Source organism: Populus alba, chromosome 3, assembly GCF_005239225.2.
Source record: "Populus alba chromosome 3, ASM523922v2, whole genome shotgun sequence".
Taxonomy (NCBI): Eukaryota; Viridiplantae; Streptophyta; class Magnoliopsida; order Malpighiales; family Salicaceae; genus Populus; species Populus alba.
Genome location: NC_133286.1, coordinates 15,898,356 through 15,917,517, shown reverse-complemented (window position 1 = coordinate 15,917,517; position 19,162 = coordinate 15,898,356). Strand labels below are relative to the sequence as shown.

The following is a 19,162-nucleotide window of genomic DNA, read 5'->3' as shown; positions in this document are numbered from 1 at the left end:
GTACAAAAAAGTAAATTTGAAAAGGATACCTGAGCCTTTATTTATTGCTTCCTTCCTGACATATGACAGAGTTTCGAGGAAGTTTGGTTCTGCCAACAAGGCCATTTACAAATGATGTTTCAAAAGAACATACCAGCATTAACCCACACATAAATTCTCAAGTATTGACACTGTGAGAGCCCGTTGCATTTCTCAGATATTCATATTATACCATGAGTTAGCTACATTGTGAAAGACCAACCAATCCAAAAGGATTCAGACATAAAACCAGCAGCGATCTTGGTCTAGAAATAGAAAACAGATTTGTCCCCTTCAAACAGAGAAGCAATACACTAAGTGATGATCATAATTTAAAGAACAATTTTATATATGATGATTAGGATACACCTAACCTAACAAGATAACAAGCAATGTAAGAGTAATAAAGAGAGATAACTACTGAATTAAGTATCGAGTTGAACAAAAGAAGCAATCTCTATTATTGTTTAATCCCAATAAATTGTGGAAGTAGCATCCAAATTCTTTCAATCTTCTTCCAGACTAAACCTAGCTATTTCAGGACTCAAAACACGCCATTCACCTCTATGCAATTTTCACTCCAACATTATTTGTTGGCCCTGGTTTAGAAAGGAAGAAGAATGAGAATCGTTGATTTGCAGTCAAGACCAAACTGATCACAACTGGCCCGTAAGAAACCATCACCTCTTCACCATCATATCCTGCATCATGGAAGCTCTAACTTGTTATGAGTTCTCAATGGTTGCAGTTGTAATTCTTATTGGCCGTGTCCTTTCCTGCTCACCACGACGTCTCCAAAATGCCCTCCTCCACCAAACTTCAAATCCCCTTTGTATATTAGGGCAATCTTCACCAGAATTCAGGAATCGATCAAACCAAGCAAGCAAAATATCCTGCTGCCAAGCTAGTGGCAGAGTTAAAATTGTGTTACTAAGACCATCTTCAATCAAATGTCGATCAAGGCCTTTTGTTGCCCTCCTCATCCAACCAAAATCATCGTAAAATGGCACTAACCACGTCTGTAGAAGCAAAGACCTTGCTTCTTTGGAAGCCAACAGCTGCCCCTTTCCGATCCCAACAAACAACCTAGCTGTAACTCTACTAACCTCATACCTGTGAATAGCTGGAATTTTAGAATGTACAGCAGACAATTCAGATTGAGAGGCCCATGTTTTCAAAAAATCTTCAGCGATCTGTCTATCAATCAAAATATCCAAAATCCAATGCAAGTTATCTGCTTGCCGCGCGATTTGTCCAACATCATTCAAAATCCCTGAGGCTGCCCGGAGAAAATGGTCTTGAAGCAATTGCAAACACCCATTACATGCCAAGTACAATGACTCTTTCCGAAGGTAATTCTGAGAAGAATTCTCACGAAGCATCTTCGACAATAATCCTTTCATCTCACGCCTTGCTTTCTCATCTTTCCCTTCCAGAACCACATGTAAAAGCTTGAGAAGCACTTCTTCATTGTCGCCACCATCTTGAGTTCCATTAGTGACTTCAACAGAAACCCTCTTCAAAACTTCACTCACTCCAACCCCTTCAAGGCGAAGCTCCGACAGAAGTGAAGCCACCTTCTCCTCTTCATCCTCAGCCCATGGAGCTGCCTCTAAGTACTCCAAGCAAGATAAAACCCCAGCATCAAACCCAATTGCTGCAGAAACCTACAAAAAGAAAAGGAGAAAAAAAAAAACACAATAAACAGATTAAGCACCTCATGAAAATATTCAGTCAACAATAAAGATCAAAACTTTCAGAAAACAAGAACAGCCTGCATTTCCTCAACTACCAAGAACATAAATAAAGTTTTTTAACTGTACCTATCTATTTCCATAGTTTCTTCTCGAGTAAACATATCAACTTGTGTTAAAAAAAAAAAAAAAGCAATTTACTTTCTATCTCTGCTGTCTCTAACAACAACAAAAATTAAAAAACAAAGACTTTACCTTTAAAATACCAAGAACTCTAGACACATCCTCTTTCATAAGCTTCCTTCTCAGATCCTTACAATACATCAACCTCAGAGTCTCAATATAAACCTCAACATCATCACAATCAGCAATCTCCACAACATAAGGAGCAGACATCCTTTGTTGCTTATTAGCCCACTTATCCGACAACTTCACCGCAAAAAACCGACTATGACCCACCAAGATCTGCCTATGCACATTCATTGAAACACTAATACCATCTTTAGAACTCAATGTCAAGTTCACATCACTAGAACTCGAATCATTAAACTGATTACCAGGACTCCTGTTTCCCAGAATGTTAGTTATACGTTGCAAGATTAAAGCTTGTCTATCCTGAACCGACATTTGACTGCTCTGTGTGTTTTTGACATTGATATTTCCATTATTGCCGATAATGGGTATCTGGGTTATGTTTCTGGGTTGCATTTCGGGTTCACTAGCCATCATTTCAAAAAGGGTCGGGCTTGACCGGGGTTTATGATCAGGTGGAGGTGACATAGGGTTCAACAAACCGGCAGTGAGTGCAGAGTTAAACTTGGTAAAACTAGAAGGGAAAGATGAGTGTTCATTTGGAGAAGCAATTTGGTGGTGGCCATTTGTTAGTAGTGCTGTTGTTGTAAATTCCATCACTGGTGACTGACTTCCTGGAGACAACAGGATCTTGAATTCTGAAGGTGAGGTTGTAACCGGGTCGGGTTGTGGACTATGGTTAATGGGGAAACGAGTTTTCTGTGGAGGCGGTGATGGCGGAGGCGGAGTTGGGAGAGGTTTAGAAGCTGGACGGAACCAAAAGTTTTCTGGAGAGGCTATTGTTGGGGAGTCATGTTTTCGGGTTTGGGTCAGGTAGCAGGCGGATTCAGAGTTATTTGTTGTGGTGGTGGAGGCAGAGGAGGAAATGGTGGTTTCACGGAATCTACGGCGTTTGGGCTTGATGGGCTGAGCTTGGACTTTAATAAGTTGAGCTTTGGCTGTTGAAGTAGTGGTGGTGGTGGTGGCCATGAGAGTTAAGCGTGTATGCTTGTTGTCTTTTAGTTGATGGCATCGGCAAATGGGAGAGGGAATGGGGGGCTGTTTTTTCTCGTGTGTCTCTGATCAATAAGATGTTGAATTAAAAAAATAAAAAGGGGAGAAGGATACGAGACAGAAACAGCGAGGAGTGAGAATGAATGATAAAAGCAGCATTTAATTTAATGCGAACAAGAAAGGAACTTATTCTCTTTGTAATGTTATAGGTGAAATGACACCCTCACGTTCACACACATATGAGACTGTGATTTTTATTTTTTTAAAATATGTTAGAGATTTTATTTTTTAAGTGTTTTGATTTAGAAATATTTTAAAATAATATTTTTTTATTTTTTTAAATTTTATTTTTAATATTAACACACCAAAATAATTAAAAAATAAAATTTTAAAAATAATTTAAAAAAAAAAAATACAGTTAGACTGCAACAAAAACAACAGCTGAATCCCTTCTGTTTATGTTTTGTTTGAACACTCCAGGTTGGATATAAATTTCCCTCATTTTCACCCTTGTTTTTTTGTAAACTCTTTTTTAGCCCCTTTATTAAGAAGTCTTTCATTTTGACACCACAGCTCTTAAAATATCCCAATCTAAATCCCACAGCATCCTTTTTTTTTTATGCAAGGAATAAAAATGTTTAAATCAACGAAGAAAGCCAGACCATGAAATGATACTATACAAATAAATGCTCATAAAAAACTCAAGTGACTCTGCTTTGTTTCTTGGTTGTTAAATAGCCTTAAAAAAACTTATCGATGATTTCATTTTCTTTCATTTTTCTCGTCTTTCTTTCATCTTCTCCCTCCATGCTCTTAGATATGTGAAAGTATTCCGAGAAATTTCTTAAAAGCTCAAAAATATGGAGATAAAAAAAAAAAAAAAGTAATTATAAAGGTGGGCTAGCCCCTGGCTCTTGCTAGCTATTCATCAGCCAAATGTCCTGGATTGCCGCTTTTTGAGAAACCACTGAGTTTGCCCTCGGAAATGATAAACTAGACAGATCAAAGTGAAACATCTCCAAATCTACAAGGACTAATAAGATTTACCCTGCGGGGCGGAATGGGTCTCTTGTGATTTTTATACGGTGAGTCCGCCAGGTGAGTGGAACTTTGGAATTGCTGATTCAGTCTATAATAAGATAAGAGAGGCCCCACGCCGTAGCTGATACCCACTGCTGCTTGTGTGCTTGCAGTGTTGTCTCTAGTGGGTTCATTGCTTGAAATTATAGGATCATGCCTGCTATGATTATTATTATTTATTTATTTTTGGATTTGGGATTTCATTTGGACCAGTTAATCATAGAGGATTGGTATTTATTATTTAACTATTTGTATTGCGTGACCATGACTTAAGTGTGTGTTTGCAAGTGTGTGTTTTATAAAAGTGTTTTTTAATTAAAAATATATTTTATATATTTTTAATATTAATGTATTGAAATTATTAAAATAAAATGAAATATAAATAAAATATTTTTTTAATAAAAAACAATCTGAAAAGCTTTTTAGAGAACAAGTTGAATGTTGAAACAAACACACAAATAAGGGTACATATTGATGTTACTAACTGTTTATTTCTGTGTTTCAAAAGCGCTTTTTGAAAAAGTTTGAAATTTTTTTATTAACGTCAAATTAATATATTTTTAGTGTTTTCAAATCATTTTGATGTATTGATGTCAAAAATAATTTTTTTAAAAATAAAAAAATCATTGACATGTATTTTGGTACAAAAAGTTGTTTAAAAAGCAACTACAATCACATTGTGACAAGTATTTGTCTTATGCGCCAATGGATGATTCTTTGAAGGTGCGTGAATAGAGATGTTAAGCTGGGGCCATTTTAAAGATTTACGAGTGTTTGGCCATGTCATTCCATGCAAATTTATCAAATATATTTTTTTAACACGATACAAAATATATATATATAAATCTAAATTATAAGATTATAAGAAAAATATTTTAATTAATTATATATTAACAATCTCAATTAAATAGTAAATAACAATATAATACGATTAAAATAAAAATAAAATAAACAATATAAAAGTTCAAACACCTTTATTTTATTCACATTGATATCTCTATTTTGTGGATAAATCGACCCATTTACTTTGTCATTTACAAGAAACGAGTCCTTTCAAATTTTGATAAACAATTTAACGTTAATTACTTAAGGGGTTAAGCATGCCAATTTACAACTTTTATTATATATATTTGCCAGCTAAAACAGAGTAATATATCAATTGATATATTAATAGTTTACATAAAAAATTATGAAGAATGAATATGTATTTTAATTTTACAGAAATAAAAATCCACAAATAACCTGTATTGTTAAAAAAATTATAATAATTATAATCAAATTGAAGCTCTTGATTATCAAATTGCACAAGTTTTGGAAGATATAAATTAAAACAATGAAAATATTAAGGTATAGATTACCAGAATACACAATTTTATATTTTTTTCAAATTTGTAAATCGATTCAATTTTACCAATTTTACTGAATTTGAAAGAGTTTGATCGATTTTACCAGTTTTCAAGTTTTAATCTGATTTGATATGTTAAATATATGTTGACTCGTAAAATCATAAGATTTTAAGGGTCAATTCACTTTTTTGACAACATTGATTCCTAAGTGTTTTTTAGAATATGGTAGTATTTTTTTCTAAGTAATTTTTATTTGAAAAAAAAAGTTAAGGGAATAAAAAAAATTAACTCGAGGAATAAAAAAACATGAATCATTAAAGTAGCAGTGCTTGATTACTATTTCGTTATAAAAAAAATAATGAAGATAAAGAGACATGACATAATAAAATATGTAAATAAAATTATAGTTGGTAATAATGTACAAGATAAAATGATTGTTCATGTAATTTATTATTAATATGTAATATGGTCAAACTTATATATTTTTAAAGATAATTGGATATTATTTTATTTATAAAAATATAATTATGTTTTGATGATTTTGACCCAAATATATTAGAAAAATATAAGAATAATATACTAGAGCGTTGTCGTGGGGACCTCTTTAAAATCTATTTTTATTTAATTATATGATAATAAAAATAAATATTTATAAGAAAAATAAAAATAAAAACTAAAACCATGAAGGGCTGTACAAAAAGACTGTTTGCTAAATGTTTATTTTAATTATTTTTAATTAAATTAAAAAAAATAAATCATAAATTCTTTATAAAAAGAAACCAAATGTCTAGACCTGGGTAGGGCAGCACTCCTGACTCCTGACCCATAACAAAGAAGGCCAGTTGCATATTGATCTGTAAGGTCAAGCCTGTGAGCATGATCATCTGAAAAAAAACAAACAACAAAAGCAAGCTATTCATCTTCCATTGGTAGATTTGAATGGAAAGTAACTTCCTGGACAATTTTTTTATTTGATCATTTTTTATTTAAAATCACATAATAGTTTATAACATTAATCAAACCTTTAATGGAAAGGCATGCTCGTGCCTCTAAAGTTGTTTGTCATAGGACTCACAGAACGATGAGCAAGTCCATATTCTGGTGAATCTATTTGATGCAAGCCAATATATTACCACATATCTCTATTACTCTAATAGAAAATCTGGTAAAGCTGTAAAATGACAAGAGATGAGGGAAGGCAAAAGGGTCTTTTGCCTCTCGTTCTCTTCGTTCTCCACGCCCAGCCTATGGATGGCACGACTCGTGGTCTAGGTGCCCCGTGAATTTCTTCTCAGGGATTCGGCCAAAATCTGAAGGACACGTGGCCTAGAAAAGTTCACCCAAAATATCTTATAGTGGAAACATAGGACACATTGTCTTAAGTGGGCCAGTTACAGTTATGGTTCGTGGCCCACTTTCGAAATTTCGGTCGAGTCTGACAACGGAAAGTAACGTTGCATCCTTTTGAAGGAAAATGATGGACAATATAAGACCGCAATCATCAACCATGATGATCGAGATCGTCATCAAGAATTTCAATCTCTTTTACAAACGGTTGCACAATCAAACTGGTCTCCTTGTTCTTGCAGATTATGAATATTTGTGTTTTCTCAGACTAACACAGTTTTGGTAAAAGTTGGTCTACAGGCATTTATTCTTGCTGCGAATGTTCTTGATGGAATGCCACTTTCGTTGCTTTTGAATGTGCGAGGAAGAAGAAGAAAAAATGAAGTTCCTCTTTTACCTTTTGGTTTCAACATGAAAACACAATCATCATCACTGTATTTTAATATAATAACCTCAAATGCCAAGCAGTGGTTCCAATAGATATCCCAGGCTCGCATAATCTTCAACAGACGATAAGCTAGGGCTGCATTTATTCTTGCTGTGGATGTTTCTGATGGAATACTTCTTCCATTGCTTTATCCCCGTCACTATAATGAGCAACAGCGTGGCAAGCATGTTGCCTCTCCTTGAGTTCTCTTAAGTTTTGTTTGCTTTTGGCTGGTAGGTTTCGTTTCTGCCAGAAGCTCTCCAGCCTGTTTGGACCAATGACTAACGGAAATCTTGGGGAATGAAGCTGCAGTCCTCATCGTCTGTAGCTAGCCTGGACAGCTTGATGTCCAGGCGGGCGTCTCTCTCTCTTTTTCCTAATTTTGAGACAGTACTTAGGCCTTTGGCCAACTTTTTTGACAAGGCAAGAGAAACACTGCACATGCCTATGTATGAAATTAAGAAAATCTGATGTTGAAAACATCACTACGTACTATTCAGACGAATTCCTCCTGTAAATGTTCTCCACCTTTTGGATTTTTGACCATGGCTGCAGCATACCTGGATAGCAACCGTGTTTGCGCTCTTGATATTTATCAAAGTTTCTTTTTGTTAATTTGTCACTAGAATTTACACTTCAATCAAAAACTAAATTTATTTTTACTACTGCTTTAATTTTAAAAATACATTTTTATATTGTTTGATGCATTAATCTCAAGAAATAAAAATATATTTTTTAAATGTATATCATGTATTCGAAGGCTTTATATATAATACCGTAGCAAACAATATAGAGGGATAAGATTTATAATTATTCCGAGCTTATTATTATTATTATTATTGATAATTTATGTATTTAATTATATATATGGTAATAATGATACTATGCAAGTAGGTCCTAAATGATTCTAAATTAGTAATTTAATAAATTAATTTTTTATATATTTTTAAATCTCCACGCAACTAGACAGGCGTAACCATAATCATCTAATTTTAAATCCAAGCCAAAAGTCCAACAGTATATATAAAGTTATTCCTACGATGCACTTGACTTGGGAAGTGGATGCCAGTCAATGCTACTAATCGTGGAAGAATGATGAATGGTTTGAAGAGGACCAAAATAATGCTTGAATTTGCAACGAACTTTGTTAACAAAAGCTATACCTTCATTCTTATTTTTTTAAAATATTTTTTCTTAACCTACATATTTGAATATAGAGAAAAAATATGGAGAGAGTGTTCATGTCATTTTGAACAATAATGCCAGGTATTATAATCTTATTTAAAATAATAGCATAACTAGATAATTTTATAAATAATATCTTCATAATTTTATTTGAAGAAAATGAAAAAATTAATATAGAGAAAAAACGAGAAGGTGATTGCTCAATACACCCCCAAAAAAAAAAAAAACAAAGCTAGCATTGCAAGGTAAGTTTGTATACCTTGCAAAACCAAAAAACAACATGTGAGCCTAGGCTAGAAGTCAGGGATGCACACTTCATTATCTATTTTTTTTTTTTTTAGTAATTCGGGATGTTCGGGTCAGCTTGCGCGCACCACAACTAATCCCCGGGCTCACTAAACATCCTGCAAGCCCAGTGAGCATGTAAGGCACCGCGAGGGTGACAGACGTACACAAGTGGGGATTGAACCCTGGTGTGGAGGAAATGAATAAGTCCCTTCAACCACTAGGCCACAACCCCATGTGTTCATTATCTGTTTTTTTGTTAGAAAAAGGTGAACAACAATTCATCCACCCTAATATTTTTTAAATATCATGGATGACAAGTTGCTCACTTGCATAAATAATATGTTCGACTTTATTTTTTTGATCATTTCTAATGATAAAAAAATAAAATTGTGTTTTTTTACTAAAAAATCTCTCAAGAATATCCTATAAACATGAAAAACTCAATAAACCCATCCTTAATAGTGAAAAAACCATCAAATCAATTTTAAAAACTTATCAAACCAAATAAAAAAAAATTATATTTTGGAAGGGAGAAAATACTTCAATTGAAATCTACTCTTTAAGATAATCTCATTGATACAAGGATTAATATTTTTTATGGTTAAAATGTGACCAATTAGATGTTTTCTCTCTCATTTCTCTTTTCCAACAACTTTCTCTTTTTTTCCTCAACACTCATGGACCAAAACACAAATAAAATAAAATTTAAAATCTAAACATAAAATCATAAAAATAGCAGAGAGCAAATAATATAAACAATTAAAACTTTGAGGACCAAACTAAAGTTTTCCATGCTTCTTGATTAATAAAAATTGAAATCTCTATTTTTTTTTTTAAATCTAGTTCCTTTTCTTTCAATTTTTCCCATGAACAAATTAATTATATATTTTTTATAAAATTAATGTTTAACTTACAAACAAAATACTCGTATATACTTTGCATACATAATAGCGTGTAAATAAAAACAAATCTTAACACATAAATTAATATTAACATTAATTGTTCAATTGCGAGGATAAAATAGCAAATAAATAAAGTTCAAGAATCAAGATTAAAAAAAAAAAAATCAACGTGCCATCCATAGTAAAGATTTTTTTTTTTTTGGTATTTGTAATTGTAATAAAAGAAGAACACTTCCGCCTTTCCTCATTTCTGTTTTGAACTCGAAGCTTTGATTTTCAAGATCAACTCAAATTAAATCGTTTTTTTTTAGGATTTAGGAGATTTAAAAAGAACCCTTCATTTTCTTTTCCTTCCCTGCACGAAAGAGTTGTTACGTCAAATTTGCAGGTCCATTCCCTTCCCTTTTCCTTAAAATCCTCCCAGATAGTGTGCCATCACCAAATCCAAGACAGAATATTGAAGTTTCTGTCTTCTTTGTCCCAAGAAAGTTTGTCTATATAATTTAGGGTATAGTGTATAGCAGGATATTGGAAACAACTGCGGGGATAGCTCAGTTGGGAGAGCGTCAGACTGAAGATCTGAAGGTCGCGTGTTCGATCCACGCTCACCGCATTATATGCTTTTCGTCTTTTTGAATGTCAAGATGTATACGTGATGATTGGGCCTTACTTTCCTAGACCTCTGGTTTCACATAGCAATAACAACATCAACATACAGTTGCAGAAGATCAGATATACGTGGAAGATATTTTAGTTTTTATAGTGTTTTTTATTTAGAAATATATTAAAATAATATTTTATTTTTATTTTTAACTTCAGCATATAAAAATATATATAAAAATTAATTTAAAAAAAAAATCTGAATTTTTGCAAACCTCTATTCCGACAATACTTCCAAACAGAGGCTTAATTTGTTTCAGGCAGTGTCAAAGAAAAAAGAAGAGAAAATAAAATAAAATAATATTTTATTTTTATTTTTAACTTCAGCATATAAAAATATATAAAAAAATTAATTTAAAAAAAAAATCTGAATTTCTGCAAACCTCTATTCCGACAATACTTCCAAACAGAGGCTTAATTTGTTTCAGGCAGTGTCAAAGAAAAAAAGAAGAGAAAAGAAAAGAAGAAAGCCCAACCAGACAACAAAGAAATAAAAGATATATAAAAAAATAAGGCCCAAATCGGTCAGCTAAAAAAAATAAAAATGCATAATTGATCAGCAGGAGGCAAGAAAACGGGGAGGAGAAAGGCAAAACCGAAGAGGAGAGTCCAGTAATAAGAGGAAACTAGGCCCAAAATAAGCCCAACCAAGGAGCAGAGTCCAATAATACTGGAAAGCCCATCGAACCCTTTGCTTTTCGCCAGAAACAGCTACATTTTTTTGTTCACAAACAGGACGTGCTCAATGATGTTTATACATGAACAACTGTCCAACTGAATTCTTCGTCTTCTAAGTTATAAGAAATTCATCTTACAGTTGCGTGATTGTTCATAATAAAACAAATATTCTCCATAATTATTTCAATTAGAAGGTGTGCTCATCTCACTCTTTATGGTAGAAATTCAGGAGACTCGAGGATATATAAATATTCATGGACGATAACTGAATCTCAATAGAAAATTCTTCTGTGTTTTTCTATAGATTACATCTCTTTCCATGCTTTGCTTATTTAAACATTAAAAGACCCTTCGCTACAAAAAAAAAAAATATTCATCTTGCTGGATCACGTTATTCGATACTCAGCCCAACTTCTTTTTTTCTCCCTCAAAACCCATCAAATAATCTTGAAAAAACCCATAAATATTGTTTGAGGTGTTTCCGAGTTTTACTTCCGCAAGTTCATACATAAATGGCTGCATAAATGAATAGGGTTAATTTGTAATGGGCTCGCTCTAGAAAATACGATATATGAACTCGAGAGAAGATAGCTGGAGATCTCGGGGTGTTTAGAAGTATGATTTTGATTGTTTTTTAAAGGTATTTTTTATTTAAAAATATATTAAAATAATATATTTTTTTATTTTTAAAAAAATTATTTTGATATCAAAACATTAAAAAAATTTAAAAAATTAAATTTAAACTATATTTTTTTAAATTTAGTGAAACAAGATTTGCATCATGTTTTCAAATGAACACAAAATAAAGCTCCCTATTACTCACACCATATGGGTTATATATAACTACATTTACGAGGGGTTATTTTTAAGGAGCACAATAATTGTTTTTAAATAGTACAATGATTTAAAATTTATTTGAAGAAGTTATTATAGTTGTGATAAGTATAATATTTTAATAAAATTACGTCTACCATAAAAACAGGAGATGTGAAATAAAAAACTCCCAGATTTACATGCACTTTAGGGTAGAGGGGAAGAGGGTTAGGTACAAAAACAACAAAAGACATCCCACATGACAACATGGCCCACAATTCTGACTTATGTCCAGGCCGATGTCGTTTTAGTCTTGAAATCTGCCATCGATCACTTCGGCCTTTTCTCTTAATGGGTCCCAGCCCAAAACATGGCTCTTGCAATAGATTTACTTGGTGGACCGTACCTGGAGCAAGAGATCAGCAGCAAGGTTACGGCAACAAAATAGCATGATGGTCTGCAGTCTAACCAGCAAAAAAAGGCTTCGGTCCGATCAAGGGTAATATTCTCGAGAATTGGATGGTGGACTTGGGATTTAACCACCAAAAAAAAGCTTGAACTTTGGGACTTAGTGTAATATTCCTGATCATACGATAAAGTATAAACATTTCGAAATTGTGTAATTCCTTCTCTTGCATCTAAATGCCAGAAGAGAAGAACATCTGAGCAAGCAAGCTGGACAATGGCAACCGAGGTAGGGAATTGTAGCCGAAATTAATAAGAGTACAAACGGCGACTATGGTACGGACGGTGTCTCAACATGAGTAGAGAGAGGGAACTAAAGAAAGAACACTGGGAGGAAAGATAGAGAGATTAACAAAATGATTGTCACTTTATTAATCATTGCTGTTTAATTTTATAGCAAAAAGAGGTCCTTTCTCCAAAATATTCCACAATTCCTGCCACAAACAAAACGTGGGTGCACAGTAAGTGCAGACAATTATAGCTAAGTTAACTCTGCAAAGCCAAGAGCATGTCTAGAAGTCACGTTGTTTTTCGAGACACTGAGGGAGACATCACAGACAGTAGATTCTTGTATCGGTTGTTTCATGTCATCAATTAGCTGTAAAACCCTTTTTAATTAATTATTCTCCTGTGTGCAGCTACATCTGCCAAGTACAGTAATTAATGACCATATATATACCTAATACCTAGCAAGTTGTTTAAAAAGAGGATTACGCTAGCTCATCTCTGAGTAATTCTGCAACGCCAAGCTGTCCAATTCTGCATGCCTCGGTGCTTTATGTTTCTCTAGCCATGTTACTTTGGGAGCCCTAACCCCTACGGTGGCCAAGAAAAACTATGCAAATCAAGGACGGTGGAGAGCCAGCTTGAAGAATAACCCATGACCATTTCATTTGGAGAAATAAACTTTCTTTCTTTCTTTCTTTTAGCCATGTATAGATCAAGTTGTTCCGTGGACCATTCTATGTGTAGGGATTCTTCTTCGTGTATGCAAGGCACGTATGAAGACAGCATATTCTACCGAAAACTCTGTGGCTTCCCTCTTTCTTTTCTTTTTGTCTAGACAACTTTTTCATTTTTTGATTTAAGGTTAGATGGTGTTTAATTTGTCCCGGAAAAAGAGAGTAATTCCTTTAAAATCCTTGTTTTTTTCCCCATAAAAAGTAAAAGGTAGAGAAAAGATTCATGTATCTATTCCCTGCATCGTGTTGCAGATTGAAGATGTGGATGCTATATCCCATCTTCTTTTCTATCTCCATTGCTATCATGTCCACAAGCAAAAGAAGATTAACAATACTATAGACTAGATTCGTGATTCGCGTATGGTGTTGGACCAAGCTTTTTTTACTTTAAAAAATAATTCTCATAAGATGATAATATTTGATTTTAAAAAAGGAAAATCTAATAGGTACTCGGATCATTGTCCAAACTAGATCCAATAAGTACAGTTCATTTAATAATATAATAAAAAAGCAATGACAATACATAAATCAAATAAAAAATTGTTCTAACCCGAAAGCAAATCCAAAAAAATCATAAAACTAAATTGTTGATTAACAAAATCCCGATAAAAAATACTGAAAGATAAAATTGAAAAATCAAATCTTAATAAAAAAGAATTCTATAAAAAAAAATTAAAATAAAAAAAACAAGGATGAAATTTGACATAAAAATAAGATGAAATAAATTGCTAAGAGAGGAAATTGAAAAGCAATTTCAAATAAGAAAAAAAAAAATCACAACATAACAAAAAACAATTAAACAAATAAGGATCAAATTTGATATATCAATTCCATTAATTATTGAGGATGTTCCTGATTATGTGTTGAGGTTAATAAAAAAAAATGACCATATCAACATACTAAAGGTATTCCTAAACCAACATATCAAAACTTTCTTGTAAAGTCAAATATCTTATGATTCATTATGTGTATAATCATTATTTGTTAAAATCAAATATGTTATTTATATATCAATTATCTAACATATTTATTCCAAATAATGTGCAAAAAGGCCTTAACTAACTTAAGGTGAAAAGAATCCATGAAGAAAGAGATCAAATCCTTGTAGAAAATAGAATGTGGGAATTCCCTGATCCCTTACTAGGAAATAAACTAATTGAATGCTAATGGATTTGTTAGGTTGCAAGGTTGGTTGTATAATTAAATGTTTTAAAGCAAGACTAACAATAAAAAGTTACACTCAAACATATAAGATCATATATAGAAATTTGAATCTATAGTAAAAATCAACACAGTTTAAGTCTTATTTTTTATATGTGAATTTAGATTGGTTATTACAATAATTTAATATGAAAATGTTTTTTTTTTTTTGCATGGTGAATTATATGAAAAGGTCTATATAGATCTCCCACTAGAGTATATAATATATTAAAGGTGTAATTAGATAGAGTGTAAGTTGAAAAAAGTTATTTTATGGGTTGAAATAATCTCTAAGAGCATGTTTTGAAAGGTTCACAAGATCTACGATGAACTTTGACCACAATTATAGCAATTCAGATCACACATTGTTTCTAAAATAGCATAAAGGTATAATTACAATACTCAATGTATATATAGATGATATGGTGGTTATGGAAAATGATATTGAAAAAGGAAGTCTCTATAAGATTACATAGTCAAATAATTTGTAATGAAAGATCTAGGTACTTTGAAGTATTTTCTTGAAACTGAAAAGTCTCAATATAATAAAAAAATCTGTGTTTTTTAAAAAATATCTCTTAGATCTTCTACAAGAGACTAGCATGTCAGCATGTAACCATTTGATACACTAGTAGAAGAAGGTTTGAATTTATATATTGAGTCCAATTAGATATAGGCTAATAAAGGAATACCTTGAACTTTTTTTGAAATGATCAATGTCCTAAGCACACATGAGACCATATTTGGCATGTGCATCGATCAATCTAAAGGTTTCATGTAAAATGGAATTTTGATCACTAAAAATACATATTGTTAGAGCATTAGATGGTAAACAATCTAGTTCTAGTTACTTTACTTTCATATATAGAAGAAGTAAGAAATAAGATGTTGTTGCTCACTCAATTTCATAAGCTGATTTTAAATGTATAACTCTTCAATTTTGTGCATCATTATGTTTAGGATTTTTGTTATAGGACTTGGGCTACCCATTTAGAAATTGATTCGGTTATATTATGATAATAAAATAACATGTGATATTATCTATAATCTAATTCAATATGATTGTATGAAACATGTAAAAGAAAATAAGTTCTTCACTAAAAAAAAGTTGGATAAAAAAATATTATAGAGTTCTCTAACATTAAAATTTGAGGATCAATTTGCCACATTCTTACTAAAACATAGTTTAGTGTTCTTAATTGTTTTAAATAAGTTGGACATATATAATATTTAAATTTTTCACTTATGATTTTTTATTTTAGTTTCTATACAGGGATTTAGAATTAATTTTATGATTATTAGATTCTTGGTTTTCTATATAATTAGTTTATAAATTAGCTTGTTTGATATGAAAACACGCCTATATCAAGAAACTAACGAACTTTATTGTTTATATATTGTCAATTCAAAATTAATTTAGGGCAATGTTTTTTCTTATGAACGAGAAGTCAGTTTGGGAATATATTGCAGGAGAGGCATGATTTGAACAGTGAGATATGTACACCGTATTTAAACAACGGTTATTTATTCAATTTCCTAAAACGAAGGAAAAAGACAGAGAGGACAAAGGCCATGTGCTCGTCAGTCAATATCAACGAATGATCAGTTTATGCTCTCGCGGGTCAATTTAAGCATGGCCCATATGACCATCCTACATCAGCTTTACAATACAATTAAGTTGTTAATTAACATTCTGATTCTGTTTATGTTTCTTAATCAGAACTCTCGACGCCATTGTTTTTTAGCTGGCAATGACAGCTTCTAACAGGCTAAGCTGCATGGAATTTGATCTTTAGCTATGCCTGAGGACGGCAGCCGTGATTCTCACGCCTTAAGGCAGGCAGTCTCCGATCAAGACCTGGAAATTATTGCGTGCAAATCATGCTTTCTATCAATAAAGGTAGAGTAGAGAGTTAAGAACATGAAATGCTTGATGGCATCTAATACACACTGACACAGCCATTAATTTCTATAAGCTAACAACTACCACCAGTCAACTTCAACCCATTTTCTCTTTAATTTCTTATATTTGAACAGTAGCTTTTCTCTTTTCCTCTCCTATTTGAAAAAAAAAGAGAAAGAAAACCATCAAGCGGTCATTTTCTTTTCATTAAATATGAACAGGGTTATTTTCTGATAATGATACGGTACGGAGTCAGTAAACTGAACAGAAACGTTAATAAAAGATTTGAATTAAACAGTGTGCATGATGTGGGCTAGACAGCATGTCTATGATAGCATATAAACAAACAAGAGAAAAACAAGTGTGATTCAGATTGGGACTCCACGGCGTGAATATAAAACAAGAGAAGAGACAAAGGTGGTGGTGACAAGTTATAGCTCCCTTTCCAAATGGTCTGGGGAGGTGGGTGAGGTGGTGTAAATGGGATGGTTTTATTGGGTGGGTCCACAAGTGTCGTGGCTGTATTGGACATGTGTCAGAGCCAACTTAATTTGGCTAGAGTGCATGGTGGGCAGGAGCGCCTACCCACAAATGGCCATCCCTTAATCAACCCATCTTGCTTGGCTAGCTGGCCGGATCTCTCCTCCACAGTCCAACACTCTCCGCCACCTCCCTCACTCCGATCACCGCCTCTCGAGTCTCAATCCCTTCCTTGCTTTGCGGTTGAAAATCACTCATGTGAAAATGGGTATGGCACTCTGCTGAGTATTGGTTGTTCAGTGTACGTTGCATTTATGTACAGATAGAGCGGTCCAGTTCATCTTAACTAAAATTTATATATGAAAGTTTATTTATATAAAAAAAACGGGGGCTTTGGTTTGGAAAGAGATTAAAGACTGAAATCTCAGGGCATGGAATCCGTCGCTGCCAATTATAAAAAATAAAAAATAAAAAAAAGGGGGCAATGCCATGGAGATTCATTATCACATGGAGTGCCTCGAGTTCTTACCATCATTTATTAACAGACAACTCAAATGGTTCTTGGGTGATTTATTTTCCTGATTGTGAGCCCACAACTATCTAATTATATTAATTACTGGTGCAACTTAAGGTAATCATACTAACTTCCTTGTAATCATTGATGCGACGTTTTAATTACTCCATTTTTACTTTTGGTTCACCAATTGATGTAGAAGGTTTTGAATTATATATATATATATATATAATAGAGAGTTCAGTGTTTTGAAATCCGTCTTTTTCTCTGTCTCTCTTTTTTTTTTCTTCTGAAATTCAAACTTGAATATTTCAAATAAAAATCTCAAATCCAGCAAAGGGACAGGTGCCCTTTGAAAAGTTTTCCATATAAATGCAAGCCATTAATTACGGCGACAATGTTTTGCCCTTGAGCTAGGGTTTCATGGAAATCTCATTAAATAAGGGGTTCTGCTGAAAAAGAAGGAGGTTATCTAGATTCTTAAAAGTCGATCCAAAATGCATTGAAATTATGGTTTTACTTTTAGTTTGGTGATTAATGAAAGCTCTAGCTAGCTAGGATTCAACTTTTCTATCCGAGATGAAATTATTCTCCACTCATTAATATGTGGTTAACATGGAGGTCGCTAATATTGAACGTAAATTATTTGTTTGTTTTTGTGTTAAAAGATATTTTTATTAAAAATAATTACTTTTCAAAATGTTTTTTGTTTAAAAATATACAAAGATAATTTTTTTTTATTTTAAAAAGTTTATTTTTAATATCAGTACATCAAAACGATCTAAAAACACACAAAAATTATTTAAAACTAAAAATTTATTTTTTTTTTTAAAATATAATTGGACTGCAAAGTCAAACTATCCTTAATCCAAATAACAACCAAAAGAGAGATGAATGCACCAAAATTTGTGTCAAATCAGTCGAAACAAGGCCATCTAGTGTTAATGGTGGTGAACCCATCCATGAAGGGGACAATGACACCATGATGCGTCGAGGGCACCAAATATGACCCCCACAAGGCGCCATGACTACTTGATATTTCCAATTGATTTGGTGTTCCTTTAATGCATATCTAGTTTGTTTTGTGGACGAATGGTGGAGCCATTGCCCACTTCATGTCTAGGACATTTCATCAATGTGTGTCTCACTCCTCCCGTTTTGGCCCATTACTTGATTATTGAAGATTCCTGATAAATTTTCCTCCCCCCTAATCTATCCAAGAGTTGAATTAGTTAATCTTATCAAGGTGAAATGTAATTGTCAACGAAGGCTCATGTTTAGCCATTGGATAGAGCCATCAGCCATTACTTTTCAACATTTTCAAATGTGGGTCCTAAATTTGTTGGTGAAATGCTTATTTATTCAAACTACAAGCTTCTTAGTGCGTTTTTGGATTATGATGACAATCATCGTGGGAGGAGAGTATATATATAAATGATCCTAATCACCACGTCATGCATATCCTTATATATAACTAGATTAATTACCGTAAATTAACTCCATACGGTCATTAATTAACTTAATATTCCTAAATCAAAACCATTCCATGTGACATAATATATATATATATAGTTAATATGTTTCCTCTCGTTGACGGAAGAGTGTTCGTATCTAATGCCCCTTCTAATTATGCAATGTTCATGGCTTGCACATAGCGATAAATCCCAAAAGAGAGGTGTGCGAGGTTAACGACGAAAAAGCATTGGCGACAGACACGGCTAGCTATCCTGACATTTCCCTTTTACACTGCACCAAACTCTAACCTTACCTACCTTTAAAAAGACCCGAGGATAAGACACAAGTGAAATAATTTCTTATTACTTGTATATGTGTGTACCTGTAGTAAAATCTAAAGTCACACAAGAACTCCTATAAAACCCAGCAGCCTCCTCTCC

At 32.9% G+C, this 19,162-nt stretch overlaps 1 protein-coding gene and 1 non-coding gene across 2 annotated transcripts; one reads left to right on the top strand and one right to left on the bottom strand.

Moving 5' to 3' along the window:
- Positions 1-340: 340 nt before the first annotated feature.
- Positions 341-3,174, bottom strand: LOC118028440 (BTB/POZ domain-containing protein At1g63850). Its single transcript, XM_035032008.2, has 2 exons — positions 1,968-3,174; positions 341-1,685 (listed from the first exon to the last, which is right to left on the bottom strand). Exons 1-2 carry the CDS (start codon positions 2,991-2,993, stop codon positions 744-746), a joined length of 1,968 nt encoding a protein of 655 aa, XP_034887899.1. The 5' UTR covers positions 2,994-3,174; the 3' UTR covers positions 341-743.
- A 6,958-nt stretch (positions 3,175-10,132) lies between these two features.
- Positions 10,133-10,205, top strand: TRNAF-GAA (transfer RNA phenylalanine (anticodon GAA)). The gene has a single exon. It is a non-coding gene; the product is annotated as a tRNA-Phe (tRNA).
- Positions 10,206-19,162: the final 8,957 nt, after the last annotated feature.